General features: G+C 43.1%; 1 protein-coding gene across 1 annotated transcript in view; it reads right to left on the bottom strand.

The window, feature by feature from the left end:
• Nucleotides 1–11,157, bottom strand: part of LOC129543667 (adhesion G protein-coupled receptor F2-like) — a 40,957-nt gene extending 29,800 nt beyond the window's left edge. The window contains exons 1-2 of the mRNA XM_055406900.2: nucleotides 10,956–11,157; nucleotides 191–297 (exon numbers count right to left, since the gene is read on the bottom strand). Of these exons, the coding sequence (XP_055262875.1) occupies nucleotides 191–297; nucleotides 10,956–11,058 (210 nt within the window). The 5' untranslated portion in view covers nucleotides 11,059–11,157. The remainder of the gene's footprint in view (nucleotides 1–190; nucleotides 298–10,955) is intronic.
• Nucleotides 11,158–23,355: the final 12,198 nt, after the last annotated feature.

Here is a 23,355-nt window from a genome sequence, read left to right as displayed (position 1 = left end):
GGTGGTAAAGAATCCGCCGTCAATGTGGGAGATCTGGGTTCGATCCCTGGGGTCGCAAAGAGTCAGACGCAACTTTCATCTTCACTCCATCTTCTACCTACCCTTCAGCTCAGATGGGCTGGCTAACTCATGGGTTCTAGTTTCCATTTGGTCTCCCCACCAATTCACCCACCCACCTCCCTCTTCTCACCTGGCATAACGTCCTGCAGGACTCTGTGGCCAAAAGAAACATGAAGCCGTACAGCAAGAGCAAAAGCATCTGAGTCATCGTCTTCGGCACAGTTGCTTTTCCGGCTTCTAGAAGAACAAACGAAAAGGCAAAATGTCTCCAATCGGAAGCTTTCACTGTTCCATGCAGAACCGGTCAGCCTGAGACTGGATTCTGTCCTTAGTGCTGTCTGCTTGGGCTCCTCTGCTCCAGAGGTGGGGTCCCCGGGGTCTCCCGAGACCTTACCAAGATGCCACAGGTGTGTGCACCAGCTGGCCCTGGGAGGTGCAGGCAATCGCTATGATAACCTTCAGGTTCTGCTGTTGTCTTGCATGTAACACCTAGCATGGGAATCCCTCCAAAGGCATCTGCCTACTAGGGTGTGACATATCCAGCCCATATTTGGGGAGCAGGAAGGATGGTGCACTCTCTGGGTTAGGCAGGGCTGAGAAACCTGTGGGTGGCTAGGGTGGAAGGTGAGCTGGCGTTCCCACATGCAAACTCAGATTAGAAATCGCGTTTGAAGGAGAGCAAGCACCAGGCTTGGCCTGTGGTCCCTCATTTCCACCTAAATCTGGAGCTGTATTTTCATAGGTAGGTAGCAGCTTCTCCAAAACTGATCTTAGACATGCCCTGGTATTATTATTTCTGCCAAAACTGATGTCAAAACTAAAATGATTTCTTAGCATCTAGAACCCTGCTGGACACATGATGGGGACATAGAAAATTCCATAAGAAAGAGGAAAGGTGGAGGGGGCAGAGAGAAGGGAGATCAGAAGAACTAAGGATTTGCATCAGATTTCATGCTATATAGTTATAAATTTTAATAATTTCAATATTTTTCATCCCTGAGCAAGATATTCTTTGAGAGGTGTTGGCTGTTTCTTTGCTTTTCTCGATGGAAAGAGAAGACTTGGATGTCATCAGCAAAGACCAGGAGCTTTTGCAATGGTTGATACTGACCATTTTTTGGTGAAAAAGAAATAGTCTTTATCCCAACCATGCATAGTTCTATAGAAAACAATGCCATTATTTTAAAGACTAGGCAAATTACATTTTAAAATCAGGTTTGCTGCATTGAAATAATTGCCTAGCTGAAGTTCCACTGAAATCTAATGATTATTTAAAATATTTTGCAGACCATCATTAACAGTTTTGTGAAGGTCCTATAGTATTTTATTCTCCTTTAATTAAAAAGAATTCTTTTAATTGAACTGTAGTTGGTTTACAATATTGTGTTAGTTTCAGATGTACAGCAAAATGAGTCAGTTACACACACACACACACATATGTATATATTCTTTATTCAAATTATTTTCCTATTTAAGTTGTTACATAGTAGTTCCCTGTGCTGTCCAGTAGGTCCTTGTTGGTTATCCATTTTAAATTCAGCAGTGTGTACATGTCAATCAAAACTCCCTAAATATTCCTTCCCCCCCACCCCCACCCCTGCTTCCTCCTATATTTGTTCTCTAAGTCTGTGAGTCTATTGTTTTGTAAACAAGGTCATTTGTATCAGGATTTTTTTTTTAGATTCCACATATTAGTGATGTCATACTATATCTGTCTTTCCCTGTCTGAGTTACTAAAGGTGATATATTTTAATCTGGACTTAAGGAAAATCCTTTTTCTTCCAGATTTGTCGACAGTTAGCAAAAGTCATGAGCTCTTCCTCTAGTTCCGTGCAAGCAGAAGACTTAGAAGTAAAAGTACAGTGGCAAGACGGTAACAGGAATCCAATCTTTGACTGCCCACTCCCCCCACCCAGCCTCCTTCCTTCCCCATTTTCATTCAAAAAGTCAAGGTTTCTGATGGTCCAGACCTGCTTTTCCAGGTTTGCTCCACACCTTTCTGAAGTCAGGGGTAGCTGGAGAGGAATGCTTCCCTCTCAAACAGATGTTTAAAAATGTCGATTCCAGGGACTTCTCTGGTGCTCCAGTGGCTAAAACTCCACACTCAGGATGCAGGGGGCCCAGTTTTGATCCCTGGTCAGGGAACTAGATCCCATCTGCCGCAACTGAAGGTCCTGAGTGCTGCAACTAAGGTCTGGCTCAGCCAAATTAATTAATTAAAACAAGTGTTTATTTCATGCAGCTCAAGCCAAAAAAAATTTATTAAAGACATTTATTTCGGAAAAGGTTTATCTCTCCAGAATGCACAACATGAGAAAAGTCACTTCTTGAGATTCTCACACAAAAAATTTCATGACGCAATCACCTCAGCTTTGAAATTTCACACAGTGAAAACATGCCAAATACAACGTGCTGGAATGCTTTTTATTAAGAAACTGCACCCCTTTCCTTTATTAAAAAAAAAAAATTCAACAAAACCAAAAAACTCAGCAACATGAATGATTACAATGGATAGATCTACAGAGATAACGTTTCAACGTAGAATGTTTTCTCATTCTCTGCTGACCACTCTCTAAATACAACAAAAGTGCTTACAATTTCACTTATGTCTTCTCTCAACAAACATAAAATGAGTTTGCCATCTCCAAGCAATGCCCTACCAGAAAGTAAACAATGGTGTCCTAAATAGAAATTAAACAATGACAGCAAGGTGTCCCCTCAACACCTCAGGAAGTCACAGTCCAATGGCACTCTTGAAGCACCACCCATTGGGTGGCAACTTGGCTGGGGTTTGCTCCCTGGAGATCTCCTGACCCTTGAAGTCAGAGCAACACAAGTAGACATGACAGGAAGTGTCCCCAAGTTTCAGATTCCACAAAGCAATTCCCAAATTTGTTAGCCATTCAATTCTGAAATATTTCTTCCTCTCTTTATGTCAAATTCCTCCATCCCCAAAGCCGTAGGTTGAGTGACAAAGACAAAACAGGCAGAAAGAAAACATATGTGCTGCACACTGGCATGTGTTTTGCGTATAACTCCACCGGAAACAAACATTTGTTTAATTTAAACACACTCACACACACAAGTGATAGAGACCAGAGCAGTTCTATACAGTGATTTGGAGGGGGAGTACTCTACAACTTTAACCCTTAAATCTTAACTACGAAAAAAGAAAGTATTGGAATGGCAATCATGACAAACACAAACAAGAGTCAAGAAAACTCCAGACATATTTTGATCAGACACCCAGGAGTATTTCAATCACCAGCCTGGTCAGCTGAGTCTGCAGCTCCTACTTGCATAATTAGGCTTCGAGGTGAATTGCTGAGGCTTCTAGTGAGAGCCACAAAACACCATGTAAGTTCCCAGACAGACTGTGGGAATACACTTCAGATGATCTCAGGGGTGTAAGATTCCATAGCGTCTATCCTGTAAGCATCGTACTCTTTCATCCCTAGTCAATGACCAATCCCCTCCTCCTGCCTAAATGCAGACACTGTGAAAGGCGAGAGATCGGTAAAACAGACAGTTTATTACTGTGTGTCTGACACTGTATTTACATTCACTCTTGTAATGCCTTTGGGTAGTTCTAAGTAACCGAGTGATTGCCACAATTTTTTTTTTTTTAATTAAGGGGCTAAAAGTTGACCCTGGCTAATAGGGAGGCCTGGCGTGCTGTGATTCATGGGGTCACGGAGAGTCAGACACGACTGAGCGACTGAACTGAACTGAACCTCATAGTTACTAAGTAGCATAGCTAAGATTTAAACCCAGATCTGCAATTTTTTTCAGTATGTCACGTGTCTTTTCTGATATAAGAAAGAGCTGATCTTTGTATGGAGTTAATTCCTTTAGAACACTTCACATATAACTTTCACCTTGACCTCATAAAATTTTATGCGGTAAACAAAAAAGTTACCATTTTCCCTTTTTTATCAAAGAGGAAATTGTCCAGATAGCAGGCGGCTTTTCCAAGGTCATACCCCAAGTTACTGGAAGAACCAGATTCTTTTGACTCCTGATCAAGGGCTTTTTAAACTACATCGATCTATCCTTGTCCTCTTTCCTGTCCTCATTGGAGATGTAAAAGAACTGATCACTATCTCTATCTCTCAGTAAAAAAAAAAAAAAATACACATAGTTAGAGAGACAGATGGAAACTGATATCAGAGATAGATGATAGAGAGATCTAGGTTTAAATAATCTTTTAGAAATATACAAACTAAGTAGAATTGCCTTCAGAACTCCTTCAGTCTTCATCCTGAGTCATCTCCATGCTGTGCCCAGATGCTCAGGGTCTCATTTTGACTCCAGTCTAAAATCTCTGTCCTTGGACAAAGCTCCTTCCTTACTCTGAAGCAAACTTTGCCACATCAATGACCTCCTTTCTCAGATCTTAGCCTTTTGGAATTCTTCTGACTGCCAAGAAGGAACTAATCAGATAGGCTGACTACCAGTAATGCAAAAGTGAATATTAATGATTTGTGATTTAATCATCCCAGCTAAGTGTACAGTCTAACAGGAATTTCCCAGAGGCAATCTCTCCAACTTTGGCCACCTGATATGAAGAACTGACTCATTGGAAAAGACCCTGATGCTGGGAAACATTGAAGGCAGGAGGAGAAGGGGACGGCAGAGGATGAGATGGTTGGATGGCATCACCAACTCAATGGATATGAGTTTGAGCATCCAGGAGTTGGTGATGGATAGGGAAGCCTGGAGTGCTGCAGTCCATGGGGTCGCAAAGAGTCAGATACAACTGAGTGACTGAACTGAACTAAACCTCTCCAACAGTAGGAAGTAAAGGCACTGACCCTGGTCAATGGGCCAAATTCTTGGGCACAAGGATGACCCTCTATGACCCCAACCATACCCGCAGAACTACCTCCTCTGATATGTTTATGTTAAGTCCTCTGTTTTCTCCTGATGCCCAGTTTTTTAAACTTTCCATCAATTTCATTGGTTCCCCCAAGCCTTGGCAAGTTTCACCAACTTCCTTTTGAATTGGATGTTTTTCTCTTTATGCATGCAGATTTCAAGCCACGATGAGTAATGAATGACTCACACCTGAAAGGTAAACAGCAAACAGGCAGGAGCATGGGTTGATGGCGTCTATGCAGGCACTTGGTAAAGGTGTACCCCAAGAACCACTGGCCTCATGAGTCACCACAAAACCAAAGAGAATTTACTCTGACAGAGGCAGGTGAGATAAATTCAAGAGATCACAAACATGCACAACATCTGGAAAGAAAGGCTAAGTAACTAGGTAAACCCAAACTATTGTGGCAATGAAGCACTTCTGGGACTCCATCATATAGAAATAACTTGAAGTACAGAAAAATAGCATGATTATGTAAGTTTGTTGATCACGCTTGGATAATATATAGTAGGTGGCGCTAATGGTAAAGAATCCAGCTGCCAATGCAGCAGACGCGAGAGACCAGGGTCCCATCCCTGGGTCGGGGAGATCCCCTGGACTAAGAAGTGGCAACCCACTCCAGTATTCTTCCCTGGAAAGTTACATGGGCAGAGGAGCCCAGCAGGCTACAGCCCATGGGGTCACAAAGAGTCAGACACGACTGAGTGACTGCACACGTAACTGTCAAATAATAATACAGTGCATAGTAAATTCTGATAAATCTATATAAAGGAATATTACACAAATATTAAAAACGTTTATGAAGAGCTTTGATAATATATTAGTGTGAAGTAGCAGTGTTATATATTGGAGAAGGAAATGGCAACCCACTCCAGTGTTCTTGCCTGGAGAATCCCAGGGACGGGGGAGCCTGGTGGGCTTCCGTCTATGGGGTCACACAGGGTCCGACACGACTGAAGTGACTTAGCAGCAGCAGCAGCAGCGTTTTATATATATATATACATATATCGGAGAAGGCAATGGCAAGCCACTCCAGTACTCTGGCCTAGAAAATCCCATGGACGGAGGAGCCTGGTAGGCTGCAGTCCGTGGGGTCGCTACAAGTCAGACATGACTGAGCGACTTCACTTTCACTTTTCACTTTCACACATTGGAGAAGGAAATGGCAACCCACTCCAGTGTTCTTGCCTGGAGAATCCCAGGGACGGGGGAGCCTGGTGGGCTGCCGTCTATGGGGTCGCACAGAGTCGGACACGACTGAAGTGACTTAGCAGCAGCAGCAGCATATACATATATAATTTTATAATAGTAATGGGAACAACAGTCAATAGGATGCAAGAGTCTCATGGGTTATCTTTGTGAACTTTCAGTTCAGCTCAGTTCAGTCGCTCAGTCGTGTCCGACTCTCCGCGACCCCATGAATCACAGCACACCAGGCCTCCCTATCCATCACCAACTCCCGGAGTACACTCAAACTCATGTCCACAGAGTCGGTGATGCCATCCAGCCATCTCATTCTCCGTCGTCCCCTTCTCCTCCCGCCCCCAACCTTTCCTAGCATCAGAGTCTTTTCCAGTGAGTCAACTCGTCGCATGAGGTGGCCAAAGTACTGCAGTTTCAGCTTTAGCATCAGTCCTTCCAATGAACACCCAGGATTGATCTCCTTTAGAATGGACTGGTTGGATCTCCTTGCAGTATAAGGGACCCTCAAGAGTCTTCTCCAACACCACAGTTCAAAAGCATCGATTCTTCGGCGATCAGCTTTCTTCACAGTCCAACTCTCACATCCATACATGACCACGGGAAAAACCGTTGCCTTGACTAGCTCCTTCTTATCTGACGCTTCGTATTCTCTCATTTATATTATATATATATGAATAGCTGTTCACAACTCATACATATGGAAATCATGAATATTTTCTAATATAAATAGAAAGAGGAGAATGTTTCCAAATAGATCTTCAGAAATTAAATAATATATGGAGGGGCTTCCCTGGTGGTTCAGTGGTAAAGAATCTGCCTGCCAATGCAGGAGACACGAGCTGGCTCGCTGATCTGGGAAGATTCCACATGCTGCAGAGCAACTCAGCCTGTGGGCCACAGCTATTGAGCCTGCGCTCTAGAGCCAGGGAGCTGCAATTACTCAGCCCACGAGCTGCAACGACTGACGTCCTCTCGCCCTGGAGCCCGCACTCCTCAACAAGAGAAACCACCGCCCTAAGAAGCCTGAGCGCTGCAACAGAGAGAGTAGCCCTTGCAGCAACGAAGACCCAGTATAGACAAAAATTAAATTAAAAAATGAATAAAATTATTTTTTAAAATAGTGAGGAGTTTTTAAAAAACAACAACAACCCAATATGGAAACAAGGCCTCACCTAACTCCTAAACCTGAAACAATATGTCCATCCTGTTCAACTCTGAGTTTCGGAAAAGAGACACTCCTCCTCCCGTGGTCCCTGAGGTGTCACACTCTTTCTTGTTCTCTGTGCCTTTTCTCTATATTCACTTAGGTCTTGCTGGAATGTATCTTCTCAAACTTCGGTAATGAAGATCTTTGAGTGGTGAATCCTCTTAATCTTTCCTTCCTGAGATTCCTGGGGTGATGACTGGTCTACCCAGCTTGGGTCAGCTGCCTTCCCCTAATCCAATCAGCAGTGGCCACGCCCATCTTTCAGCTCCATGTGCAGTAAACCCGGAAGACGTAGGCAGTTTCTAGAAAAGTGTGGGTGGGGTGAGGGTTTATCTAGGCAAAATGATTCAGTTCAGTTCAGTTCAGTCGCTCAGTCGTGTCCGACTCTCCGCGACCCCATGAATCACAGCACGCCAGGCCTCCCTGTCCATCACCAACTCCCAGAGTTCACTCAAACTCATGTCCACAGAGTCGGTGATGCCATCCAGCCATCTCATTCTCCGTCGTCCCCTTCTCCTCCCGCCCCCAACCTTTCCCAGCATCAGAGTCTTTTCCAGTGAGTCAACTCGTCGCATGAGGTGGCCAAAGTACTGCAGCTTCAGTTTTAGCATCAGTCCCTCCAATGAATATCCAGGATTGATCTCCTTTAGAATGGAGTGGTTGGATCTCCTTGCAGTATAAGGGTCTCTCAAGAGTCTTCTCCAACACCACAGTTCAAAGGCATCGATTCTTCGGCGATCAGCTTTCTTCACAGTCCAACTCTCACATCCATACATGACCACGGGAAAAACCATAGCCTTGACTAGACGGCCCTTTGTTGGCAAAGTAATGTCTCTGCTTTTTAATATATTATCAAGGTTGGTCATAACTTTCTTTCCAAGGAGTAAGCGTCTTTTAATTTCATGGCTGCAATCAGCATCTGCGGTGATTTTGGAGCCCAATAATAATAGGTGTCCAATGTATTCCTCCAACAGAAATGCAAATTGAGTCCTGAACTGCTGCATCTGAGAATATCTGTTGATAAGCCAAAGCCATTATTTCCTATTTTAGCTATTTTTCAAGTTATGTCATTGTTTTCAAAACACTCTCTTCTAGAAAAGCTAAAAGAGCGCCCCACGCCACTAATTTTCAACTTTACACATTACGATTCCCAGAGAAGCTTTATTTTTTTTTAATTGCCAGTGTCTGGATCCTACCCCAGAACCACTGAATCAGAATTTCTGACAGTGAGGCTCAAACACTAATATTTTTCCCCAAACTTTTTATTTTGAATAATTTCATTACTACTGAAAAGTTGAAAGAATAGTACAGTGAAAACCTACATACCCTTCACCTAGATTGCACTAATTATTAACATTTAGGGATGAGTGGGTTTTTTTTTAAACTCTGCAGCTGATGTTAGTGTGATGGGACTGAGATCACCCCTAACTACAAAACAAGAAAGAGCACACAATGAAGTAGATACACCAGGAAAGACAAAGATTAAAAATGGCATCCTGGCGACACTCAAGATCCTGTATTTCATGCCCCTGGTTCTATGAGCCACCTAGTATCATCATCATAAAATCACCTTCGGGGCTTAAAGTAGCATGACTTAGGAGTTTGTTTATTGCTGTCAAAAAAGTCAGGAATAATATTTGGAGGCAGTAAAATTCTATAACCTCATCCCTAAATTAGCAACAACAACAGAGGGTTTATTGACTTGAAAGATCAAGATTACATTAAGAGAGGAATATATTTTTTTCTTACCAACCGATGAATTGAACCAGAGTCTCCTGCATGGCAGGCAGATTCTTTACCATCGCAGCCACCAGGGAAAACCTTTTAAAAACCAGAAGCTGTGTATTCCCAAGAGAGTGGGATTAAAGATAATTAGACCACAGGCTATGGTTTTGTGGAAGCAGCAACCACTAAAGCAGCCGGTTGGTGAATTAAGTCAAACCTTGCACAAGCCAGGCTCCATCTGAAAAGGGAGGTGTGGGGAGGAGGAGGAGAGGGAGGGGAATGGTGTGTCCCCGAGGTGACAAGTACTGTATCATATCACAGATGTGGTTTGGAATCACCAAAGCCTGATAATAAAAGGTAGACTGAATCTAAGTTAGTTCTAGTATTCTTTTCAGACATAGTTAAAAACATGATTATCTATGGATACTACATCCCATTATTGGCTGGACCCGGGCAAACCACTTCTACTCCCAATCCCTGTGCCTCTGCACCCATGTCCAATTTTAGAAAGATCAGGCGGTCACCAGGCTTGGAGCTGTCCGTTGATCACCTCATATTTGAATGAAAGCCTTGGTTTCTGTTTACAAAACATCATTTATTTTGCAAAAAGACAATGATGCCATAATTCTATATCATGCAAATACTGTTGGAAAGGGGTTTGGGTCTGTATGATCTTAAAATATCTCTAAAGACAGAAAATAGTTTTTGCTGTCTTTTAAGTTTTGCAGGGTTTTTTTTTTTTTTGATCTTTATTGAATTTGTTACAATACTGCTTCTGTTTTATGTTTTGGTTTTTTGACCCCAGGCATGTGGGATCTTAGTTCCCTGACCAGGGATAACCTTCACCCCCTGCATTGGAAGGCAAAGTTTTAACCACTGGATCACCAGGGAAATCCCAGTTTTACAGTTTTTAAAGCTAAACATTTGCCCAGAAATGTATCTGAAATCATTCCTGTGAGCTACAAATAAACTGATTTTTCCAAACTGTAAAAAATATGAATGAACTTTCTAGAAGAAAATTTAATAAACCCAAATAACGCGAGGTCCAGTCAAGCCTCATTCTTTAATCAGCAAGTTTACTTTAAAGGGGAAAACTCATTTTGTCAAAATTCAAAGGGAAAAAATTTTTAAGCAGAACTGAACTTTCAAAATTTACACTCAACAAATACAAAGAATCTTTCAGAAAAAGGAAAGAATCAAATTAAGCACCAATTTCAACAATATTTTAAGGAAGAACATGAAAAGCAATGGGCATGGAGATGTTAGGGTGTCTACCACCTCTCCTCGACCCGCCATGGAAAGAACAACACAAGTTAAGAGAAATCTACCCAAACTTTGTATTCCTCCTGAGAAAGTCTGATCTCAGGAAAACAGTGTTCAGGGTCAGGAATTCTTAATGCCATAGGTTAGTCGTTAGAAGTGCAGAATTTTTGTGTGTGAAGGTGTAAAAAGATTCCTCTGTATTCAAGGAGACTTTAAGGCTGGTGATGACTTGATAATAAGCCAAAATTATAGACAAAACATTACAAAATGTGATGAGGGAAAATCATGGTTTTAAAAAAGTTAATTAGCTTCTGTACCTGTACTTAATCACCATCAAGTCATCAAATACAAATTTCTTTAAAGATTCTCATTTCCTGGACTCTATTTGCATGGGATCAGAGAAGCAGAGAGTAATAAACAAACAAAAAACATTTTCCTACCAGGTTAGTGCTCTTATTGAATTACGCCAAGTGCCCCTAGGTTACCAATTTCCTTTTTCAGACTAACTCCCTGTATACGTTATTAATGAAAGCCCATACTACACAACCTCATTGGCTACTGATCTCTGAAATTCTCCAAAGGAAGGCCTTGGACTGAGAAGGTCATGGGGCTACTCACTGTGGCTAGCCAACGACACTGGCGAATTTGTCACTGGCAAATTCAACCTACTCCCGGCAGCTGGAGACGCAGGTGTCAAAGACTTCCCTTTGCCATATCTCATAGCAAACCAGCAAGCTGGGCTCCTGTATCTCTGAGCAGTCAATTTAGCCCCGAATGGTGGCTCCCCTGGCTGAAACAGTCAGGCTGGGCTCTGCCTGACAGGCAGCCAGCCCCATATGCCCTGCAGCCTGACAGGCAAGTCCTGCTTGGGAGTAGCCCCTGCCGTGGGAGGAGCAGCATGCCGGAGAATGGATGAGTCATACACTAGTGAACACACGCAGACTCTCACAAAAGGCCAAGGCTTCTCTTTCTGGCAAAGGATCCAGGACTATAGAGATGGCTCAAGATTTGTGGTCCTTGGTCCCAGCTACTAATATCCTCACGCAACTGCCTAAGCCTGAAAATGGGATACAGGAAACACGAGTGTCTGTGCTTGGAACTCTGTCTTTGGCCGGCTTTCTGGTCACGAAGATTATGGTTGTATGGTTCTCTAATTGGCTCTGGATGTCCCTAGTTCAGGTACAAGGTGGCACTGCCATTCCCAACCTCCTTGTAGTTGGATGGGGTCATGCAAGTTGTTCTGCCATGGGGACCAGCAATTTAAAATGGTAGCCACTCCATCTTGACTTCCTGAGTAACAAGTATGGGGCCTGCTGGCCTGTGATAGGCATGAGTAAAAAGGGACGATTATTTCTAGTTGCTAAAATCTGTAAGCTATTTGTTACTTCAGCATAACTTATCCTCTACTGATAGATACAAGGCTCTTGGAAGATGACATAGACAGTTATACATCTTTCTAACTTTGAAACCCTCACAGATATTTTTCAAATTATTTTTTAGCATTCATGGACTTTCTAGCTCTCCCAAGTCCATGTTTCAAAAACCACACTCACATTTATCTAAGGCGTGGCATTTTTCAAACCCTGGATTAAAGGGTTCTTGTAACACAGAAAGAGGCACTCATTTTTAATCCCAGAGATCCCTCATCCTTATTTTGCTTCCTGGATCTTCTTTTGCTCTGGATCTTCTAGGGAAAGAAATCTGAAAATCCCCTTTGGGGCTGAAACCCACTCAAGTTCCACCAGCAGATGGAAAAATTCAATATTTTCATTGTGTATGTACCATACACCCAAGCGTCCCCTATATTAGTGGATATATGTACATTATGTAAACTTCACTGCTGATCTCTCAGGGTTCACCGTCCTGATGGGAAAAAAGGGAACATGGATGTGAGACTTCCCTGGTTGTCCAGTGGCTAAGAATCCACTTGCCAATGCAGGGGTCAGGGGTTCTATCCCTCATTGGGGAACTAGATCCCACATACCTTGGAGCAACTAAGGCTGTGTGCCACAGCTACTGAGCCTGAGTGCCCTAGAGCTGTGCCCCACGACAAGAGAAGCCACTGCAATGAGAAGCCTGCGCACCACATCTAGGGAGCAGCACCTGCTTGCCACAACTAGAGAAAGCAACTAAGCACAGCAACTAAGACCCAGCACCCTTAATCAATCGATCAATAAGAGAAACATAAATGTGGAAAATGAGTAAGACCAAAGCAAGGATGGGTTGATAAAGGCTGGTCCAGGGCCACTTGATGCAGCCTGCAGGCCTGGAAGGGCCCCTCCAGTTTATAGTGATGGCAAAGTTGTGGCAACAGGAGAAACTGAGGCTCATCATTCATGTGCTGGGTTAACTTTTCTTGAGTATCTACTGCAGACACAGAATAAAAAAGATAGAGGTGTTCTTGGGGACCATCCAAGTCCAACCTCATACTGCCCACAAGAGAAAACCAGTTCATTTATTTTTACCAGGGACTCTCAACTTGGAAAAGGCAAGTCTTGGCCTAAATTAAATAAAGCAGAGCTCGCCAGCATGGCTTGAATCTCATCACCAGTTGCTCCCTGACTTATACATGGCACACTGGTTGAAGCTTTTCATCACGCTGTTCCAAGTCTCCAAAACTCCGAGCCCACTGTCTCTTTCTTGAGGAAGTCTCCTCCACAGCTTGAAGTGAAACTGGGTGCCCTCCTTTTGTATACAAGTACCTTATCACGACTTTTGTAATGTTGGGATTGGAATCTTCCCATCTGAAGTCATCTTCACCAGGGTTGCGACCTAACCTGTCTTGTTCGTTTCGCTCTTGCTTACAAACTGGGTCACATTCCTTTTCCTTTCCATTGGCCTCTCCTGCCACCTGGAAGGCCTCCACCCGTCTCCACCCAGAGCTTCACCTGGTGACTCACACTTGTCCTCCAGTGTCTACTCCGCTTTGGGACCATCCACCACCAGCTAACCTGACCCAGGTCCCCCTCTGCACCACCGAGATACGTGGTACACAAGATTGGCACCACTTCATCATTTAGGTTTTGGCTCAAAGGTCATTTGAGAGAGGCACCCTCTGATTTGGTAGCCACTATTTACCTAGCCAAGGTCATTCTGTCTTCTTTCTTGCCAAAAATCTAGACTTGATGATTCATCATTGTTTTGAACCAATGGTGACAATACAAGTCCTCTTACTGATCACTGAATTTGATATAGATGGATGGCCATTTGTATTCAGTGAGGTTTAGTGGGAAGTCTGCTGGGGGATAAGGGAACTTCTAGGAAGGCTTTCTTCTGATAAAATGAGGGAGCTACACTAGGGCGAAAATTTTATCTTGCCTCTCTCCATCTACCGTTTTCTCCCTTCTGGCTTTGGCAGCTGTAAGAGGATGTAACATCTGCAGCTATGGCAGTCATCTTGCAATCGCAAGGAAAATGCCAATATATTGAAGATGGGGAAACAGAAAGATTGAAAAAGTCTTGGTCCTTAATGACACCACTAACTTACTGAACCCACCCTGGGATCGATAACTTCTGGACTTTTTTGATAAATAATTAGTGCTCCTAGGATTAATGTGATTATAAGATTTTCTATTATATGTAGTCAGAGTAGCTTGACCGATACTTTAGTACCCTCTCCAAAGTGGCATCCCAGTCATCGCCTATGATATTCCATGTATTTTCTTCATACATATCACCAGTGCAAACTATGCTTATTGAAATATTATTGCTTGGTTTTCTTCCCCCACTAGAAAGTAAACACCATGTAGGCAGGAACCTGTCCAATTTTATCACTGCTGTCTTTTCAGCACACAGAACAGTAGCTGGTGTCTTGTAGGAGCTCAATAAATGTGTGTTACTCAAGTGATTGGATGAATAAATACCTCTGGTGACAACTCTTCGATACTTAACTATCTCTTATGACAGATTGTGAGCTCCATTAGATCAGAGACCTAGACTTAATTATTTTTATCCCCCACCCCCAAACTAACAGACTGCCTGGCATACAGTAGGTAATTAATAAATATTTGATGGATGGAGAAATATGCTCTCTGGGTCCTTCCTTCAATAACCATGCTTCCATTTAGGACACAACTCCTGAGAATCTCATATTGGACATCTTGGTGAAGGAATTCTGAACTGTCATCTCAGGACAGTTTAGCTTACAAAAGAATTTTGTGAGAGTCTTAACCTGGCATAAGATCCTTGAGATTGGCCTCATAGACCAAACTTCTGATGAAGTACTTCTAGTAATCAAGAGCTGATCCCCTCAGAAGACAGTGCTTACAATCACATCACAACTATATTATTCCCTGAGTGGACTCAAATAGGTCTCTTTGTGACTGACAACTATTGTCTTGTCTTTGAAACCCTGAATACCTGCATGCAAGCAGCTGAACCTGGCAGGAATGAAATTACCATATTTCACTGACTCTAAGATGCTATTGATTGAAAGATGCGGATACTTTATGGACAGCTCCGAAACAACACAGGTAACTAAACTCTGAATCAGTGCCAGGAAACCATGGAACAATACCAGAGGGTATTTCAGTTTCAGAAGTGCATCTTAGAATTGGTAAAATACAAAATGTATTTATCGCTTTAAAGTAATGTAGGCAGAATTCCACAGTCCCTCCATAGACTGATCAATTTTTCTATGATTCCTCTTGAAACTTATATATTTGTTCTCTTCAAATCACGGAGGTAACTTCCCCCCAGTCCTCGCATTACCAACCTCATCTCACATTTTACAGAGAAAATAAAACCAGGAGATGAGACTCCATCCGCCTCTCACCTGCAAACCCACAAGCCCACCGTCGCGCACCCCCAGCTGCTCTTCCTTGCCTCCTGTCATGTTAGAGGAAGCCCCTGTCTTCCTGTCAACACTTGTCTCTTCCCAGGAACTCTGTCCTGTCTCTTCAGCTCTTCTCCAGGGTGACATTCTGTTAGATTTCCTATTTCCGGCCTCATCAAGCTCTCCCTCTGTGATGGATCATCCCATTAACCTTCACATGTAACAAGTCTCTTCTTTCCTAAGAAACCAAAAACTAGTTTCCCATTCTCCTACTCACTCCGCCCCACCACTTCCATCTTGGCCAAGCTTCTCCTGAGAACTTTCCACACTGGCTGTGTCTCCTTCCTCACACTGTTCTCTTTCAGTCCGGTTTGCTCCTTCAGGCCCCTGCAGGCGGCTGTACACGGGCCACCAGTGCTTGCTGTCCACCTTTGGGAACCTGCGTGTTAACTCTCTGCTCTCTTCTTGCTTGCTCTCTTGCTGCTGCCGCCAAGTCGCCTCAGTCGTGTCCGACTCTGTGCGACCCCATAGACGGCAGCCCAACAGGCTCCCCCGTCCCTGGGATTCCCCAGGCAAGAACACTGGAGTGGGTTGCCATTTCCTTCTCCAATGCATGAAAGGGAAAAGTGAAAGTCAAGTTGCTCAGTCGTGTCTGACTCTTAGCGACCGCATGGCCTGCAGCCCACCAGGCTCCTCCACCCATGGGATTGTCCAGGCAAGAGTACTGGAGTGGGGTGCCGTTGCCTTCTCCTGCTTGCTCTCTTGGTAGCTCTCAACTCAGGGGACCACTTCTCCCTTGATAGAAACACCATTATTTTTTTTTCCTCTTTCTTTTTTATTTTTAAAATTTTGAAAGTACGTTAATGCATTTACAAGAGACTTGGAAAACACAGAACAAATTTACATGTAGTTCTACTATATTTTACACTTTTTTAAGCAAATAAATGAAGATTTTTAGTTGGAGTTTCAATATCAAACTCTCAAAAACCAATAGAATGAATATCAGAAAAGTAGAAGGAAATAGGGAGAAGGCAATGGCACCCCGCTCCAGTACTCTTGCCTGGAAAATCCCATGGACGGAAGAGCCTGGTAGGCTGCAGTCCATGGGGTCTCGAAGACTCAAGTCAGACACAACTGAGCAACTTCACTTTCACTTTTCACTTGCATGCATTGGAGGAGGAAATGGCAACCCACTCCAGTGTTCTTGCCTGGAGAATCCCAGGGACGGGAGAGCCTGGTGGGCTGCCATCTATGGGGTCACACAGAGTAGGACACAACTGAAGTGACTTAGCAGCAGCAGCAGCAGCAGAAGGAGATAGTCGACCTGAACAGTATCATGAACCGATTCAACATAATTAAGATTTATACAACTTTCACACAACAGTAGGGTACAAATTATATTCAAGTTCCCATAGACTGTAAACTAGGAGACACTGGAAAGTATCCAGGGACGTAAAAACAAGGTGCAAAAATTTCATCATCTAAAGGTATTGAAATCATACAGGGTCTGTTGTCTTATCACTGTAGAACTGTTTAGAAATCAAAATAAAAAAATATTTGAAAATAAGCCACGTATTTTTAAATGCAATGAAACACCATTATTTTTGTTTGGTAGCTAATCTTTTTTTAATTTTATTTTATTTGGGTATAGTTGGCATAGTATTGGGGCTTCCCTGGTGGCTCAGAGGTTAATGCGTCTGCCTCCAACGCGGGAGACCCGGGTTCGATCCCTGGGTCAGGAAGATCCCCTGGAGAAGGAAACGGTAACCCACTCCAGCATTCTTGCCTTGAGAATCCCATGGACGGAGAAGCCTGGTTAGGCTACAGTCCACGGGGTCGCAAAGAGTCGGACACGACTGAGCGACGGAACGGAACGGAACAGGCATAGTATTGTGTTAGATTCTGGTGCACAGCAAAGTGATTCAGTTATTCATTTCCTTGACCATTCCCTCCAAGTGAGTCCCTTCATCCTTCCACCAACCAACCCTTTAATCTTAAATCATTGCACCTTTCTTCTGTCTCTTGGTTCATTTGTTCCAGTGTATAATTATCTGCATGCATACATGCTGTGTGCTCGGTTGTATCAGGTTCTTCATGACCCCATAGACTGCAGCCTGTCAGGCTCCTCTGTCTGTGGAATTTTCCAGGCATGAATACAGGTCTGGATAGCCATTTCCTACTCCACGGGATCTTTCTGACTCAGGGATTGAACTCACATCTCTTGCATCTTCTGGATTGGCAAGCAGGTTCTTTACCTGCGTCAGCTAGGAAGTCACATAATTATTTACATATTTATTTATTTGGAAGTTGTCTGTCTTTCCCTCCTCCTCAGGAAAACAAGAGCTGGGCACACACAGTAAGTGTTTTGTTTTGAATAATAGCCACAGTTACTTCAACCATCCTTGAAAGTACAGGACTTCAGGTTCATATCAATCCCTGGTCACCTTCTTCTCCCTTCTGGGGGTGGAGGGAGAGGGAAGAAGGAAGGGGCATAAGAGTTGCCACAGGACTGATACTTGAAGTAAAGCTTCTGAGAGTTTTGAATTTTTCAAAATGAAAAGAATTAAAGCATTACTAGATCCAAGATTCTTGGAAAGATAGAAATCTTGACAATTAACCCAATATATGAAAGGTAAAGGTAAATTGGTATGGAAAAGTGGCCTCATTTCTGACACGTTACAATAAAACTTTTGTTTCATAGCTTAGAGCAACATTTCACTTTTGACAACTGCTCAAAACACCACTAGAAAAGTCCATTGATCAAGCAACTCTAAGGCCATTACACCTTTTATACATAGTAAGAGTACACCACTGTGATGGCCTTCATAACTTTCAAAAGAAAGAAGTCAGGGGAGAATATGCAAAGGGTTGTTAGGTCTTTAAAAACACTGGGGAACTGGTAGGGACTGGGCAGAATTTGTGTCCGATGGCTTGGCTAGGTGTTTAAGACCAAGATCTTCAGCAAGTCTCAAAAAGCAAGAGGTTACTGTTGATAATAAGCTCTTTTACATAGTCCAGAGCTTATCTTCCAGGAATTAACATTTCCTGGAGAGCAAGGTCTCAATCTATTTTTGCATATTTTCTGAGTTATTTCACACTGGGACAGGAAAGAATGCTCAGTTCCAGTACTGTTCAACACAGGAAAATACACTGAATTCTCAGCCATCATAAAATCTGACTTGTAAATTTCTAAAATCCACCCTCCCAGTTTTCACTTACAGGCCCTCTTCCTTGCCCAACCCTCATTTTCCTCAACTCCATTATTTAAGTAGTCAATATTCTCCTTTCCGATCTTAATCACTCAGTAGGCTTTTAGGCTCAAATTTGATTGGCAGTCGACCTTGTTATCGTGCTCTTCCAGTGTTATTCTCTATCGCAGAATTAGCCAGCTGGCTAACTCTAAGAGTCTCATTGCTGGAACAGACTGTGATGTTGAATGTCTCCCAGGGGCAAAGTGTTTCCTTTTCATTGTATTCATCTATTTACCTCAAGCCACTTCCCTGCTTTTTTTTTTTGAAGGACTGGTCCTTTCAGCTGTGTTCCTGTCTTTGACGAAAATAACTAGTAAACAATCTATAATGGGAATAGAAAAGAATTTTATTTGAGCCAAACTGAAGACTATAGTCCAGGAGACAGAGATTCAAGAAGCACTTGAATTGTGTCTCACTTGAATTGTGTTCCAAAAAAGGTGGGGATGGGGAGAGGAGGCATGCATAGGCAAAAACCCCGCAAAGTTATATAAATAGTTTGCCAAGAATTAGGACTGGAGCCAGCTAGGTGCTTGTTAAGTAAGGGTTGTTGGTGTCCAGAATGGTTGCATAGTTACAAGAGAAGGCCTTGAGACCATGAGGTTTCCCTGGTGACTCTGTTAGTAAAGAATCTGCCTGCAATGCAGGAGACCCAGTTTGATTCCTGGATTGGGAAGATCCACTGGAGAAGGGATAGGCTACCCACTCCAGTATTCTTCGGCTTCCCTGGTGGTTCAGCTGGCAAAGAATCCACCTGCAATGCAGGAGAACTGGGTTCGATCCCTGGGTTGGAAAGATCCCCCAGAAAAGGGAACGGCTACCCATTCCTGTATTCTGGTCTGGAGAATTCCATGGACTGTATAGTCCGTGGGGTGGTAAAGAGTCCGACACGATTGAGCAACTTTCACTTCACCTTGAGACCACAAGTTTGCAACTGACAGCTGCTAGCAGACATTGTTTTGAGAACGCCTGGTGGTGTCTTTGAGTCTGATACAGTTCAGAAAATTTAAGTTCTCAGTGATGCAGAAATGTGTCTGAAATCATATGCACAATGGTCATGCGGCTCCATTTTGCCTGAACCAGTTAGTCCATTTTGATTTTTCAATGTGTTCTCTTCTTGACTGGTTAAAGATGATGTACAATGCGTATCTGACAGGCCGTGTGACAGGCTGTTCTTCTTAACATAAAATTCAAGTCAAATCATGGCTGAGCCAGAATGACTTCCCCATACCTCAATATGTGAATATTTCTTTCATCACATGTGGCTTAATATTTACTGGTCACTCCAATTCCATTTCACTTCCAGCTGCAGACCCCAGCCCTCTTATTCAGTGTGATGCTGCTGTTCTGCTGGAGTCCTTTGGGCTTCAGTCTCAGGTGAAAACCTCTAGACACACCTACTTCCCTGCTTTACAGGAAGGTGGACACCATTGACTGTGGGGAAGTCTTCTCCAAGCTTAGACAACAGTAACCCTCTAAAGAAGAGAAACCACCATCTGTTCACGTATGCAGCACCAAGGACAGGGAGGGATAACACTAAACACACGTTAGAACATCTCTTAAAATTCAAATTCTTAATTTTTTTGTTAAAAAAATAGATCCAAAGATTTGATGACATCTACTCAAGTTCCTTGAGATGGAGAATGCAAGCCGGATTAGAATATAAATTTCAATTCCTATGTCTTCATTCACGAGCAGGGGGGGTGGGGAGGAGTTGGGGCGGAACTACTCAGTAGTGAATAAAAACACTGAAATGCAAACTTTCCTTTGCCCTTTGCATTGCCTGTAGATGCTTGCTCGCAAAATTTTATGAGAAAAAGAAGACAATTCTTACTAAATTTTGTGCCATCAAAGCCCTCAGAGGGCTGTTTTCCTCATTCTTTGGGACCTTTGTTTCCATTAAGAATCATAATCACTAGTTCTTACTTGACTAAAATAAGCCCTGAGCCTTTCCCAGCTGATACCACCCCATGTGGAAGGCTTTGCTTCTCCCCAGAGTGCACACTGGGGCTTCCCTGGAGGCTCAGTGGTAAGAATCCGTTTGCCAATTCAGAAGATACAGGTTCGATCCCTGGGTGGGTAAGATTCCCTAGAGGAAGAAATGGAAACTCACTCCAGTATTCTTGCCTGGACAATCCCATGGACAAAGGAGCCTGGCAGGCTACAGTCTGTAGGATCACAAAGAGTTGGACACTACTGAGCGTGCACACACACAAAGTACACACACACACACAAAGTGCACACACACAAAGTGCACACACACAAAGTACACACACACACACAAAGTGCACACACAAAGTACACACACACATAAAGTGCACACACACACAAAGTGCACACACACAAAGTACACACACACATAAAGTGCACACACACACAAAGTACACACACACACACAAAGTGCACACACACACACAAAGTACACACACACAAAGTGCACACATACAAAGTGCACACACACACAAAGTGCACTGCAGAGAGCCCGTCGCTGTATGACTGGTTGGTGGGAAGAGCTGTGTGATCTCCAATTCCCTCCTCCTACAATGTGTGTTCCACAGCTTCAAGTCCCTCAGATGATCATATTCTTTCTGGGGTAGCATGGTTCTCTGCATATGTATATGTACATGTCCTCCTTCTTTATGTTTTTAAATATTTATTTAATTACTGCATCGGGTCTTAGTTGTGGCATATGGGATTTTTTTTTTGTTGCAGCACCCAGGCTCAATTCCTCTGTGGCATGTGGGATCTTAAGTGAACCCACATCCCCTGCATTGCAAGGCAGATTCTTAACCACTGAACCACCACAGAAGTCCCAAGGGAAAGGGTTTAAATTGTAGCAATGATTTTTTTTTTCCCTAGATCTCTTTTGAATCAGGGAAGTGACAAGGTTTGAGCGACCTGCCAAGTTCACGTGGCTACTACTTTTTAGAGCCAGTTTTCAAAGCCAGATCGATAGGATTCCAAAACCTCAACTCTTTGCAGTTGTCTGTCATGTAGAACTTAGCAAGGAGGAGGGTAGGCTAGGAGACTGTAGTGGCTGTGTTCTGGGGGAATTCAGTTGGTTGGATGTTTACAGCTTCTAGCTGTATTTGTGGTTTTAAGCAAGGTGCCCTTGAGAAGCTGAGCTTTATTTGATTGCCATCTAGTGGTCATTTAATCTCTGTAGGGAAGCTAAGCACTGTAGTTTTTGTTTTTCGTCTTTGCTGAAAAGTCATGAAAATCATTTAAGTTTACAAAAATGTATATCTAGAAACAAAGAATGTTTCCCCAAATCTTAACTTATGTGAAACCATGTTACACAAAGAAATCTAAACAGAATATGAGATCACTAAAAATGGACTTTGTAAATTATTTTCTCTCTCTTACTGATAGGAAAATTTGATACTCAGAGAAATATAAAACGTTACAAAGAATGTTCTTTGCACATTATGTAGAGTGATTATATAATCAAGAGCACAAGCTTCAAAATTAGCTTGCCTAGTTTTAGCTCTATCCTTCTATGCCTTGGCCAAGTTGCATAAGCTATATGTGAAAGTATAACAGAAGAGGTGGCAAGAATACACAGAAGAGCTATACAGAAAAGATCTTAATGACCCGGATAACCACGATGGTGTGGTCACTCACCTAGAGCCAGATATCCTGGAGTGCAGTCAACTGGGCCTTAGGAAGCATCACTATGAACAAGGGTAGTGGAAGTGATGGAATTCCAGCTGAGCTATTTAAAATCCTAAAAGATGATGCTGTTAAAGTGCCACACTCAATATGCCAGCAAATTTGGAAAACTCAGCAGTGACCACACGACTGGAAGAGGTCACTTTTCATTCTGATCCCAAAGAAGGACAATGCCAAAGAATGTTCAAACTACTGCACAGTTCAGTTCAGTTCAGTCGCTCAGTCGTGACCGACTCTCCGCGACCCCATGAATCACAGCACGCCAGGCCTCCCTGTCCATCACCAACTCCCGGAGTACACTCAAACTCATGTCCACAGAGTCGGTGATGCCATCCAGCCATCTCATTCTCCGTCGTCCCCTTCTCCTCCCGCCCCCAACCTTTCCCAGCATCAGAGTCTTTTCCAGTGAGTCAACTCGTCGCATGAGGTGGCCAAAGTATTGGAGTTTCAGCTTTAGCATCAGTCCCTCCAATGAACATCCAGGATTGATCTCCTTTAGAATGGACTGGTTGGATCTCCTTGCAGTCCAAGGGACTCTCAAGAGTCTTCTCCAACACCACAGTTCAAAAGCATCAATTCTTCGGCGATCAGCTTTCTTCACAGTCCAACTCTCACATCCATACATGACCACGGGAAAAACCATAGCCTTGACTAGACGGACCTTGGTTGGCAAAGTAATGTCTCTGCTTTTTAATATACTATCAAGGTTGGTCATAACTTTCCTTCCAAGGAGCAAGCGTCTTTTAATTTCATGGCTGCAATCAGCATCTGCAGTGATTTTGGAGCCCCCAAAAGTCTGACACTGTTTCCACTGTTTTTCCATCTATTTCCCATGAAGTGATAGGACCAGATGCCATGATCTTTGTTTTCTGAATGCTGAGCTTCAAGCCAACCTTTTCACTCTCCTCTTTCACTTTCAAGAGGCTTTTGAGTTCCTCTTCACTTTCTGCCATAAGGGTAGTGTCATCTGCATATCTGAGGTTATTGATGTTTCTCCCGGCAATCTTGATTCCAGCTTGTGCTTCTTCCAGCTCAGCGTTCCTCATGATGTACTCTGCATATAAGTTAAATAAGCAAGGTGACAATATACAACCTTGACGTACTCCTTTTCCTATTTGGAACCAGTCTGTTGTTCCATGTCCAGTTCTGACTGATGTCTCCTGACCTGCATACAAGTTTCTCAAGAGGCAGGTCAGGTGGTCTGGGATTCCCATCTCTTTCAGAATGTTCCACAGTTTATTGTGATCGACACAGTCAAAGGCTTTGGCATAATCAATAAAGCAGAAATAGATGTTTTTCTGAAACTCTTGCTTTCTCCATGATC

This window comes from Moschus berezovskii, chromosome 23, assembly GCF_049115385.1.
Source record: "Moschus berezovskii isolate FMDL1 chromosome 23, NW_MosBer_1.0, whole genome shotgun sequence".
NCBI classification, from domain to species: domain Eukaryota; kingdom Metazoa; phylum Chordata; class Mammalia; order Artiodactyla; family Moschidae; genus Moschus; species Moschus berezovskii.
This window is presented reverse-complemented; position numbering and strand designations above follow the sequence as displayed.